Source organism: Trachypithecus francoisi, unplaced genomic scaffold (assembly GCF_009764315.1).
Source record: "Trachypithecus francoisi isolate TF-2019V2 unplaced genomic scaffold, Tfra_2.0 Lachesis_group1, whole genome shotgun sequence".
In the NCBI taxonomy this organism is placed as follows: domain Eukaryota; kingdom Metazoa; phylum Chordata; class Mammalia; order Primates; family Cercopithecidae; genus Trachypithecus; species Trachypithecus francoisi.
Window position 1 is genome coordinate 149,586,270 of NW_022681454.1, and position 13,028 is coordinate 149,599,297.

Below are 13,028 nucleotides of genomic sequence, written 5' to 3' on the forward strand. Positions count from 1 at the left end.
GAAAGTAGTAAGACTCATATTTTTAATCATTTTGGTATATAGTTAAGGTCCGATTTTATTTTCAGCAGTTTTCCACAATTTCTTATTAGAAAGGTCAGCTAGTTATGTGAAAAATAATTTAAAATTACTTTATATTTGATATTTAAAAGTCTAGTTAGAATACATACGGCATATATATATCTTTATAAAAAAGTAAACTATTGCTAGGTTTTTTTTCTTAGATTAGGTAAATTAAAATATTCTAGAACATAATCTGAAATTTAAAAAACAAAACAGAAATCACCAATTCAATGTGTAAATATAGCAGAAGAGTTCCTTTTATGTTGACATATTGACCATATCTGTCTAATATAGCCCTTTGACATACATGTTTTACTCCCTAAAACCTTGTTAAATAGAAATCTGTATTTTTTATTCAATCATTATTTACTAGGGAGTTTTGCTACTCAAACCAAAGGTTTTTGCAATTAAACCAAGGATTACTAGTTTTTCATTTTTTATGTTTAGGCAATGTGGCGTAACTCCTTTACATACCGTATATAATAAAATGTATCAGGAAAAGCTATTACTCTTCAGATACACAATACATAGTTACTTAGGCGATAAAGAGTTAATAAAATTTTCAAGGTCTGCTAAAGAATTTTGAAGTCCGTCATTCATATCTTGACTTCTAAGAAATTTTTTCAGAGTATCTAAAGCAGTTATTGCCTCAGATTTTGATGGCAAAGTGAGTTCAGTTTCTGGAGATCCATCATCATCCTCTTCATCAGAAGTGTAAAATCCAGTTTCATCTGATTTACTTTCTTTGGTACATACGGAATCACCATTTGGTGCTGCTTCACACGTCTCCAAATCGTCATCCAGGGCAGCATACTCTTCTATAGATAAACCTTCAGGAAATTCTACTCCTGCCCCCAGAGCATCAGCAACCAAATCCAGACCAGTATCCTTCTCTGCACTTGTTACGTCACTTTCTCCTTTTTGAGATTTGAATCCTGCCTCTTCATAGCTTTTAACAATAGTCTCTGGGGTTACAGCCCTCCAGCAAAGATGCAATGTATCAACTGCATCTAGCAGTGAAAATGTAAATTCTTTGCTACCTTCAACAGAGCTTAAAAATTTCTTGATAAGACAGTGTCGATATTTCATTTTAAGGCTTTTAATAATGCCTTGTTTCATAGCTATACATTTGGAAGATAAACATGATGGAAAGAATGCTAACTCAATGGACTTCAGGTTCTTTACCTCTGGATGTGCTGGAAAAGACTCAACAAAAATCACCACTCTTCGTTGCTGGGCTTGAAATTTCTCATCAAGCTTTCGCATCCATTGTTCAAATACATCTGAGGTCATCCATGCCATTCTGTTAGCTTCATAACACACAGGCAATGATTTTAAACCTTTGAAACAATGTGGATTTCTCTTTTTTCCAATGACAAGCAAAGGAAGTTTCTCTGAGCCATCCATGTTTGTGCCAACCACCAGAGTTATTCTGTCTTTGCATAACTTTCCAACTGAACATGTTTCACCTTTAAATGCAAATGTATTGGTAGGTAACATTCGATAAAGCAGCCCAGTCTCTTTTATATTAAAAACATTTTTAGGATGATAATCATTTAAATAATAAGGAAGTACATTTTGGTACCAGACAGTCGAAGGGTCTACTGATACACCTGTAGCTTCTACAGGTTGAGCTCTGAATACTAAACCATACCTGGATTTAAAACGATCCAGCCAACCATTACTGCACTTAAAATCATTATGGCCCAGTTTCTGGGCAAAATCATTAGCTTTTAGACGTAACATTGGACCATTAACTGGTACATTTAGACACTGAGCAATTCGATACCACCTCATTAATGCCTCTTCCAGATCTGTATAAAAAGCAGTTCTCAGTCTTTTTCTCTTTGGATCAAATCTTAGAGATTCAAAGGCTTCTAGAACTTTGTCTTTATTCTTTATAATAGAAGACAATGAATTTTTCTTTATTCCATATTCAGCAGCAATCTCTGCTTTTTTCTTGCCACTTTCCACTGCATTTATGATGTCGATCTTTTCCTCAATGGATAGGCTTTTCTTTTTCTTCACTGTTACAGGCAGAGTAGAGGCATCCACAGAAGCTTCTGCCATCTCAGCCAGTGCTTATGTAGAGATTACTCTTCTTACTTCCTGGTGACTGTTTCTTTGTTTTCCAGTATGATATAGATTGCTGCTTTCTATCCTACTTCATATACTAAAAGTTGGTAAGTGTCTGATAGTCTTATTTCGTAGGAACTTGATGACAAAATATGCTTTTTCAAAGACCTGAAGAAGAAAAATGTTATATGCAACTAGAATGTTTTAGAAGAGAAACTTCCTTCCTAGAACCTTGTATAGTTCAGTTTATAGCTTATTCAGAGTTGTAGAAGTCAAGCTAAAATAGAAATCTCATTATATCAAACCTGTCCAGTCCGGCTGATGTATTTTTAGAACTTCAATCCTTTAAGATGATCCATTTTATCCAGGCACACATTGAACCTCCTATTAATTCTCCATAGAAGGCCTCAGAGACAAGAAGAAAAAACGTTCAAAAGTTTCCATGCAACTATTACCCATTAATTTTCAAGTTTGTTCATGGTAAAGAAGAAAACGGCAGAATCCTTCTAGAAGTTACCAGTATATCTTCTTCTGTTTTTTGAAAATGTAAAAAGGAAAAAAGCAATTTTAGCAATATGTCAATTGAATATTAAAAATAATGCTTATACCCAATTGTTTTGCTCTTAATAATGAAAATAATAGAAACATGTTTCTGAAAATACAATAAAGTTTCCAAGAGAAATGCTTACCTCCCAAAAGGCCTCTCTGTAAAAGCTCTCTAGCTCTGTTCTACAGATTTGAATTCTCACTTGCCTTTGAATGCTTTATAATATATAGTTCTGAAATAAATCAGATAAATTTAATTTAGTTTGAAAATGTGGGCTTACCAAAATTAAAGAACTAAAAATGATGCTGGATAGATGCTTGGTGGCTATTTTTCACATGAGGTCACAGACTGCACCCTCTAACTTCTCCAAAAGAAAACATAGTCAGACAGTAGTCACAAGGTTCAACTTTTAATAGCACATGGGAGACAGTGTCTCTTTTATAGGAGTCTGACAGAAAATGCTTCACTAAAAAATCAAGTACAATTCTATTTTTAAAAAATCTAAATCCCATTTGACCTAAAAGCTTAAAAACCCAGTACCTTTTTATTTTTATTATTTAAAATTTTTCTCTTCTCTCTTTTTTTTTTTAACCCTTATCCTGTTAGTGGGCTAAGAACTCAGTAACTTTTGTTATTAATTTGACACATTAGCTGAATGTACAGAGGCCAGAGATACTGGACAAAAGGCATGGTAACAAACATTTAGGAGAGCATAATACAGAAAAAGATGTAGACTAAGAATAGGAAGGATAGTGACCACGAGTCTTTTTTTTTTTTTTTTTTGAGACGGAGTCTTGCTCTGCCGCCCAGGCTGGAGTGCAGTGGCCGGGTCTCAGCTCACTGCAAGCTCCGCCTCCCGGGTTTACGCCATTCTCCTGCCTCAGCCTCCCGAGCAGCTGGGACTACAGGCGCCCGCCACGTCGCCCGGCTAGTTTTTTTTGTATTTTTTAGTAGAGACGGGGTTTCACCGTGTTAGCCAGGATGGTCTCGATCTCCTGACCTCGTGATCCGCCCGTCTCGGCCTCCCAAAGTGCTGGGATTACAGGCTTGAGCCACCGCGCCCGGCCGACCACGAGTCTTAACATCTCAGGTCCTCTACTTTCTATCTGTAAAAAAAAAAAGTGCCAGGCAGTTCTGAATTGAGAAGTAACTCCGCTATTTAGTACTCATGTGATCCCAGGTCATTTACTTAACCATCTGAAGCTTCAGCTTCCTTATCTGTAAAATGGGAGTAACTACAGCACATACCTCATTATTGTGCATTCAAAAGGATTCAATGAAAGTGTGTAAAGCACTTAGCACAGTATTTAGTACTTTAAGAAAGTGCTCAACAAATGGATGGTGATGATCTCATCATCATTATCTCTCTCATGTCTTTTGGCTGTGTGAATCTACAATTTGGAAAACTTTATAAAATCCTACTTGCAAACAGAAGCAAGAATCCCACCTTAAATCTATACTCAAAGTAGGGCTTTTCTTTTCTTTTCTTTTTTTGAGATGGAGTGTCACTCTGTCACCAGGCTGGAATACAGTGGTACAATCTCGGCTCGTTGCAACCTCTGCCTCCTGAGTTCAAGTGATTCTTCTGCCTCAGCCTCCTGAATAGCTGGGACTACAGGCGCACACCACCACGTCCAGATAATTTTTGTATTTTTAGTAGAGATGGGATTTCAAAATGTTGGCCAGGATGGTCTCAATCTCTTGACCTTGTGATCTGCCCGCCTTGGCTGCCTCAGCCTCCCAAAGTGCTACTATTACACTATTACAGGCATGAGCCACTGGGCCCGGGCTAAAGCAGGGCTTTTCTTAAGCCATGAGAACAGTCACATGGCCCCAGATGGGCTCACCTCTACTTTCCCAAGTCAGCACCTCCCTTATCAGAATCCATGGAGCAGCCAAGATAATAACAAGCTAATTTGATGAGCGGTGTTATTTCTGTGTGTGTGGGCACTCCATTCTTCTTGCTGGGCTTCCAGGTTTCCCAGGTGATGCACACCTTTTTGCACAAAATCTTTCGACAAAACTTTTTGCCAAAATTCTTCTGCCCTTGTTGTCCAACTCAAAGGAGGAATTTTTATCATAGGAATTACAACCAGTAAAGGAATTCTTTTTTTTAAAAAAAGTGTCATTTCAAAAAAAGTCTTAAAAATAATGACAGCCCTGGGTTTTAGTTTTTAAATGGTTTTACTACCTATATTCCAAATAACCAAGGAGGAAGGTAAAGCTGGATTTCATTGGTCCCACAGTTACCATGTGGTTAAGAGCAGTTTAGAGTCCAGGCTTTTAAATGTCAGCATTTAAAAATGCTGCATTTTAAAAGTCAGCATTCTTTTCACTATATTACAGTATCTTTGAATCACACTGGTGGGGCCTCCTGTGACCATAGTTATAGATTCTATGCTCCCAGCACCAACCTAAGCCAGCATTTCCAATGTCTTAAAAAAATAAAAAGCAACATTAGGCCTCCATGGAAGAATAGGCCATTATGAATTCTGTGAACACAAATAGCAACTCTTAATCTGTTAGGGAGGGTTGACCTAAGTAATAAGATTTGACCATACAACTAACATTAAAAATCTTGCTTGTATATGGGATCTCTTCTTACATTTTCATGCAATTTCCTGTAAATATGCAATTAGTTCAAAATAAAAATAAAATTCTTGCTATTAGGAAGATACCAACCTTCAGAAATTGATGTCGCAAGAACCAATTTTTCAAAAAAGACAAAACCAACCAAATTTACTAAGAGAATCTCCCAACCCCTCTCATCCCCTCCTTCCTTCCTTCCTTCCTCCCTCCCTTCTGCCTTTCCCTTCCTTCCTTTCCTTCCTCCCTCCCCTTAATCCCTCCCTCTCTTCCTCCCTCCCTTCCTTCCTCTCTCCCTCCTGCCTTATCTCATTTATCAGAAATAAAATCTACCATGTCAAATAACAACGATTATAGAAAAAGTAACTTGAATTTCTTCTTCTCCCATCCTGGTTAAAGCGATATAATATATACTATCAGAGATTACTCATTATCTTGAGAAAATTGAAAATGTGATAACTTTATTAAGAAAGATTAGGTTTTTCCCCTGAGTTAACATTAGTCAAAGCTACAATTTTCCATGATAAGATACAATGTATCTTTATTCCTAAAAGCAATCACATTTCTAATGCCAAACAGACAAATTAGACTTTTTCCCTAGAAAAGAATAAGGCATCAATACTACCTGATCAATGAAGCTGACATTCTCCAAACTCCAACAGTATAACATCTGGGATATTCTTTTGCAAGGAGTAATGGCAGCAGCTAATATTTCTCAGAACAGTCATCCTCTCAAGCTCATTAATCATTTTCCCTCTTGAAAATATTACAGCAGAGAAACACTATTCTACATGTTAGGGAATATTTTCTCTATGTCAATGCTTAAGCTAATCAGAAAATAAGAATAATCAATTCATCAAAAGAGACTCGCCAAATTAATTTCAAATAAAGAAAATACAATGGTCAATCCTACTATTAATAAGAAAAACATAAATCTTCTTTTAAAAAAAGATACATTTTTGTTTTTGCCTATCAAAATGTCAGTATCTAGTGTTTGCTGGGGTGAGGTAACAGGTTGTTAGGAGGCACATAAATTGTTACAACATGCTTATGGAGGGCAAATTTGCAATATGATATACAAACCTTAAAACTGTGTATAACGTTTTATCTAGCAAGTCTATATCAAGGATTTTTTTTTTTTTTTTTTTTTTTTTTTTTTTTTTTAAGACAGAGTCTCGCTTTGTCGCCCAGTGGTGCAATCTCAGCTGGAATGCAGTGGTGCAATCTTGGCTAAGTGCAATCTCTGCCTCCTGGGTTCAAGCGATTCTCCTGCCTCAGCCTCCCGAGTAGCTGCGACTACAGGCATGTGCCACCACACCTGGCTAATTTTTTGTATTTTCAGTAGAGATGGGGATTCACCGTGTTAGCCAGGATGGTCTTGATCTTCTGACTTTGTGATCCATTCACCTCCGCTTCCCAAAGTGCTGAGATTACAGGCGTGAGCCACTGTGCCCAGCCTATATCAAGGATTTTATCCCAAAAGAATAATTATAGATATAAAAATAACTTCTTACAAATGTATTAGTTTTCTATTGCGAATGCAACAGATTGCCATATACTCAGTGCCTTAAAACAACACCCAATTATTATCTCACAGTTCTGTAGATCCTAAGTACAGGTGGGCTCAACTGGGTCCTCTGTTTAGGGTCTCACAATGCAGAAATCAAGATGTTGGTCAGAAGTTGGGCTCTTATCTGGAGGCTCTGGGGAAGAATTTGCTTCCAAGCGCAATCAGATTGTTTGCAGAATTCAGTTCCTTGCTGTTGTAGGACTATGGTCCCTAGTTTTTTTTTGTTGGCTGTTGGTAGGGACTACTCTCAGCTTCTAGAGGCTTCCCTCAGGTCCTTGTCTGTGGCCCTCTTCATTTCAGCAATGGAGAATATTCCTCCTGTAGAATCTCTTTCACACTTTGAATCTCTCTGACTTCTTCCATTGCCACAAGCAGGAGAAAACTCTCTGTTCTTAAAGGGTTAGGTCTTGATTAGGTTAGGTCTACCTAGACTACTGCCCTTTTGATTAATTCAGAGTCAATTGATTAGCAACCTTAATTACATCTCCAAAATTCCCTTGCAAGTAACATAACATATTCATGGAAGTAGTATCCCATCATGTTCACAGGGAGAGGGAATTATACAAGGTAAGGGTCATTGGAGTTCATCTTAGAATTCTACCTACTACACAGGACTATTCCTTGCATTGCTATATAATTACAGACAAAATTGAAAATATGCAACAAAAAGGATTCATTCAATAAATTAAGAAATATCTACGTGCTGAAATACTTTTGTGCCACACAAAGAATATTTAATGATATGAAAAAAAGTCCATGATATATTAAGTGAAAAAAGCAAAATATAAAATTATATGTCAACAAATACAACATACACTAAAAATTACATCAGAGCAGAGGCTCATGGTTATTCCTACACAGCTCACTTCTAGTAAACCATAGGTTGTCAATAACAATTTGTTAAATAAATGAAGAAATACATATCTACATAGATATAAAGAAAAAAAATACATTGACCAAAATATTGAATGTTCTCTCTAAGTAAATGACTTATAAATAAGTTCAGTTTTTTCTTCTTTATAGTTAAACACATTTTTACAACTCTAATGTTCTACCTTTTTTTCCCTCTACAACAGTCATCTTAGAATAATGTTCTATTTTTGCACCAAGTTATTAAGAAAAATCAGTATCAGAAAACATAAAGCTGGCATTCTTCCCATTCAGAATCTCTAGGGGTAATGAGTCACTCTCCTTTTATCAGTAGTTTATACCCCTCTGCAGAGAATCAACTACTTTCCAAACTTAAGAAAGCACTCACTCACTGTCTTCTACAAATAGATAGCAACTATACCCACTTAATCCTGCTTGTGCCATTACCCTAAGTAGCAGGAGTTGCTGGTATTCTGGAACTTGCCTGGTATGCAGCAGACAACATATTTCCATAACTCGACTAGAGTTAGTCAATTTCCTGGTGCTATAAGAGAATCAAATAAGTCCAAAGTTCAGTTTCCCAAAAAGCATCTTATTTATCATGGGAAAACATGCAAAACAGTCGTACAAAGTTGACTGAAATGGGGGCTCAAATCGAAGGCTTGCAAGATCCAAAGAGAGGGAAAAATGAATTCTCAAAGGGAGGATAAATAATGGGTTCATGACAGAAGTAGCATCTGAACTCAACTGTAAAGGATGGATAGGGACATCACAAGTAAGGAAAAATAGGAAAACATTTCTGCTGATAAGAATAGAGAACAAAGCATGGAAGAGGGAAATACGCAGTTTGAAGCATATTAAACATTTCTTTGCAACTAAAGTTTCACATCTATGTCTATATTGGTATTTATACTTATCTCTATTAGTTGGTTAAATTAGCACTTTTCCTTCAGGTATATAAAAGAGAGTGCTCATTTGCAAGATTGAGGCCAGATCTTGGTAAGCCTTTAATGCCAGGATAAAGAATTAGACTTCATTGAGTATGCCACAAATGCCATTCAGGGCTACTAGAGTTCCCTATAAGCCCAACGAATAAATAGCACCTGATTTTTCAAAAAGCCAAATAGCCAATAGCAGTGCAAAATTAAATGAGCAGATAATCTCCATGTCATAAATATATATGGAAGGCAGCTCTTCCCTTTAGTCTCCAAAAATAAATGACAATTCAGAGAAAAGTAGTAATCTTCTATTTTAAACAAAATGAACAGGCAGCGTCCCCCAAGTTTTAGGGCAAAGGAGGGAAGGAAGAAAAGAAGGGAGAGAGGGAGGAAGGAAGGAAGGAACGAACAAATGAAAAAAGGAAGGGAGGGAGGGAGGGAAGGAGGAAAGAAAAAGAGGAAAGAAGGAACGAAGGAGAAGGGAGGGAGACAAGAAGGAAAGGAAGAAAGAAAAAGAGGAAGGAGGGAAAAAAGGAAGAGAGGGAGAGAGGGAAGAGAAAACAAGTCTCCTCTAAGCAGGGCCAGGCTTAAAATAATGTGTTTCAGTTAGTACCAAAAATATTCCCCAATCCAAAGAACACTGGTTGCTGCTTCCTTTGTCCCAAAGGATGTATAGAATTCCACTATTTTCCATCACCAGCTGAAGTAGTGTCTAGTGTTTTCTTGGAGCCAGACTACATTCTAATTTCCTTCAGCTCCGTGGAAATCATAGAAAGATTAATCATGTGTATATATAGCCTTGCACAGCGTAATACTGTGGATGAGGATTAATCATACACAGTACCAGAATCTCACTGAAGAGTATCTAACTTGGTTAGCATCTTCGCCTAGCAGAAGTTAGAATTAGTTCCAAGTTCATCTGAAACTTCTCTGTCAAAACCATCAGCAGGTGCCAAGGAAACTATCCAGCTATGAACAAACTAAAGCAAGTCTCCACCTTTCCAAAATAAGAAACATCTCTGGGTCTAACAGTCTAATAGTTAGATTAACTATTAGAAGCTAAGCATCTAATGAAGCTTAGCATCTCCAAACTCAAGAGACAGCTAGCAGGAATCCTTAACACAACAGCCAGCAAAAACAATTCAGTATTCACTGTCCACAATCATTCAAGCACCGCTGAGCCCTACCGTACACTTCCTCCAAGTCACCCTTCTGAAACCCTAGGAACAACACTTGTACTTAGCTGCAAGTTCTGTAGTCGCTCTATTCCTACACAATTACAGCAGTAATTAATTTAGATTGGGATTCTTTTCTTATAATTGAGAAGACTAACGGTCTCCAAACCAACAAGATGGCTTTATACAGAAAAATCCACAGTAAGCTGTAAGAACTGAAGTTATAGTTTGAGTGGGTTGACATATATATTTGCTCCTTTGTTTTAAGACAGAACCACTTAAGATGAGAGATTTTTGTTCTGGAATTTCAGTACTATTTTTGTAAGAGGTGGTATCCTGGAGAGTTCAATCTTGTTATACATTGGAAACATTTATGGTGACACTGGTATTTACTATTCACAGATCCGGGGAAGATTCCTGCCAGGGATATTTCACTACACTGAAACTCCCTGGAAATCTGTAGAGGTAGAGCTCTGCCTTTGGGCATTAGTCATTAAAATTATCTTGTCAGCTACTGTGACAAGTAAAGGCAGCTGAAAAGTACAGTCTAAAGAAGGGTAAATCTCGCCATATGCACAGTTACCCTTCGCATTTCTACAAGCGAAGTGAGAATAAAAATGAGCATTCAAAGCTGTCAAAGAAAAAGCAGTTCAGCAGTTCGAAGGGATATTCTGTGATGGACCAACTGTATGGTACTGTGTGTAAAAGAACTTCAGGTCTATCTAGCGCCACGGCGGAGCCACGCTTTCCCACTATTCAGCGCTTGGGATGGGGAGAGTAGAGCAGGTTGGGGCCCCGTTTAGGAAACTACGAAGGGCTCTGAGAGAGCGAATTGTTCAGCAGTTTCCGTGACAGGACAATGATCTATTTAAGAAGTAATGGGGCAAGCAAAGAAAGCAGAGCTCGGTCATCCGGAAAAATAAAGAGGAGCCGGAAAGAAAAATATCAGGGAATCTACTGTGAGAGAGCGAGCAAAGCAAAACGCGATCACAGATCCAGAGCAAGAGCTCAGGGATGCCGGGCCCGGGGATCTAGCCTTTCTGAAGGGAGGGGGCTCCCCAGGCACGGGGGCAGCGCGAGGAAGCGCCCACATTCCGTCTGCTCCCTTATCTTCGCATTCTCCCCACCACCCCCACCTTCCCCGCGGGACTGGAATAACCTTCGTGCTCTCCGGTGGCTGAGAAAGCAGCTTTCGCTCTTCTGTGGTAGCGTGGCGGTGAGCTACATCCACCTCCACCCTCCCGACACCGGCTCACGGTCTGTTGGGGAGACTCCTAACGTGTGAGGCTAGGGTGTGTGAATAAAAAAGAGGGAGGCAGAGGGCTCCTGGAGACCTTTGACGTCTCAAGATCAGGCAGGGGCGCCTTTCCGCAAGCTCCCAGCTCTAGCCAGTGCCTCTGGCCCCGCGCGCACATCCTTCTACTATTAGGTCGCTGCCAGAAAATTGCCCGGGCAACGACACCGCCGGAGTCCCGGATGTGGTTGCTAGGGCAGCAGCGGGAGGGGCGCAGCCCGCCTCCCGGAGAAGGGCGGAGGGAGCCTCGTGGGAGGTGCGCTGGCACCAGCGAGACGTGGCCGGGCAAGGCCAGATTGAGGGAGAGAGAGGCCGTCCAGGGCCAGGGACAACGCTATTTCCGGTCTCCTCACTTCCGGCTTCGCTGATCTTGGTGCTAGTTCTGGAGGCCGGGTTGAGAGGTCGCCAGTCCGACTGTCCTCGGCGGTTGGTCAGTGTGAATTTGTGACAGCTGCACTTGCTCCCCGCCCCCGAGCAGCCGAGGTGCGTGGGGGAGGAGGAAGAAGGAAAAGGTCCGGGTCTCGTTTCCGCTCACTTCTTGCCAGGGTTGAGGCGATTCCAGAGAGCGGCGGAAGGGATAAGCCTCGACTAAGAAGCTACCGAGTTACCCTAAGACAGGTGAGGGCGGAGCTGGCTCGCCTGGGAAAAGGCGGGGGAAAGATGGTTTGAGGTGGTTGGTGGGGCGGACACGTTGCCTCCGGGTTCGCCATTCCGGACTTTTACAGGGCACACCTCTCCTTAGTCTATGCCTTATCTGCCCAAGTGTTATGCCTTTGGTTTGTGTTCCTTCATTCCTTTTGTCCCTCTGAGTGTGCCCCCGAAACAGTCGAGTGAAGTTGTAGGAACGGACCTTGCAGGGAGGCACTCTCTTGGCTTTGCATACATTGGGTGGGAAAAGGGGTTGCAGGATCCCGAATCCGGACGTTTCTTGACAAAGTGTCGGAGTGGGCCTCCTTCAGGCTTGGTGTCCAACCCTCATTTCTCCCCTCCTCTCCCTGCATCCCCAACTTCCTCTCTCCCGCAGTAGGAGGAAGGGAGAGAGTGATAGTCCCTCTGAGAGGTTCTTCTGGCAGTGGTGCAGGGAGGAGTCTTGCCTGTGAAATGTCCAAGCCTGACTGTGCGTCTGAGGACGTTCAAGAAATGCTGGAGTTTTGGAAGGGGAGTTGTGCGGTTGTCTTCAGCTCCGTTACTGTTTGCCAAGTTACTACTGTTTACGTGTCTAGGAAAAGGAGATAATTTTTTTAAAAGTTTTTAGACGCTAGACGTTTTTCCCTTTTACTTTATTTTGTTATTACTTCCTTTTGTTCTTACCTTCCTCTTAAGCCCTTTGATTTCAAAAAGTTTACACTTTACACTTCCTACAGATCCTTTAGCCACTCTTAGGATTTCTGTCCCCCGCCCCTACCCTGTTTTCTCCTAAAGTATAAAATTCATCTAACTGCGTTCTTATTTGATAAGGAAAAGCCGGAAGAGATCCAGAACTTCTCATAAACTTCTGCTTTCATACTTTCACCTATAAGGGTGTGTTCACGTTTGCCATTTAATTAACTTAATTGGCATAGAAATGTGCACCAGAAATGGTTACCTTAAGTCAGCTGCCTGTTAAGGCTTCGGGAATTGGCCTTTTCTTTTTTCTTTTCTTTTTTTTTTTTTGAGACTGTGGCTCACTCTGTCGCCCAGGCTGGAGTGCTTTGGCGCGAACTCAGCTCATCGCAACCTCCACCTCCCAGGCTCAAGCGATTCTTCTGTCTCAGCCTTCCGAGTAGCTGGGATTACAGGTAGGCGCCACTACCACCTGGCTAATTTTTGTATTTTTAGTAGAGACGGGGTTTCACCATGTTGGCCAGCCTGGTCTCGAACTCCTGACCTCAAATGATCCGCCCGCCTTGGCCTCCCGAAGTGTTGGGATTAC

General features: G+C 40.3%; 2 protein-coding genes across 7 annotated transcripts in view; one reads left to right on the forward strand and one right to left on the reverse strand.

Annotated features, from left to right (window-relative positions):
• Positions 1-286: 286 nt before the first annotated feature.
• On the reverse strand, positions 287-11,276 carry TIGD4 (tigger transposable element derived 4). Its single transcript, XM_033215502.1, has 3 exons — positions 10,982-11,276; positions 2,826-2,915; positions 287-2,667 (listed from the first exon to the last, which is right to left on the reverse strand). Exon 3 carries the CDS (start codon positions 2,128-2,130, stop codon positions 592-594), a length of 1,539 nt encoding a protein of 512 aa, XP_033071393.1. The 5' UTR covers positions 2,131-2,667; positions 2,826-2,915; positions 10,982-11,276; the 3' UTR covers positions 287-591.
• Positions 11,277-11,362: 86 nt separating this feature from the next.
• Positions 11,363-13,028, forward strand: part of ARFIP1 (ADP ribosylation factor interacting protein 1) — a 119,213-nt gene continuing 117,547 nt past the window's right edge. For 2 of the 6 annotated variants that reach the window (XM_033215504.1, XM_033215507.1), the window contains exon 1: positions 11,365-11,734. The gene's annotated coding sequence lies outside the window, so the exon portion shown is untranslated. Of the gene's footprint in view, positions 11,735-13,028 lie in introns of all 6 variants that reach the window. The other 4 variants (XM_033215508.1, XR_004438181.1, XM_033215505.1 and 1 more) reach the window with 4 other exon arrangements.

Bases quoted from the DNA above. Each gene is read 5' to 3' on its own strand.
- TIGD4 (XM_033215502.1), bottom strand. From the start codon at position 2,130: ATGGCAGAAGCTTCTGTGGATGCCTCTACTCTGCCTGTAACAGTGAAG.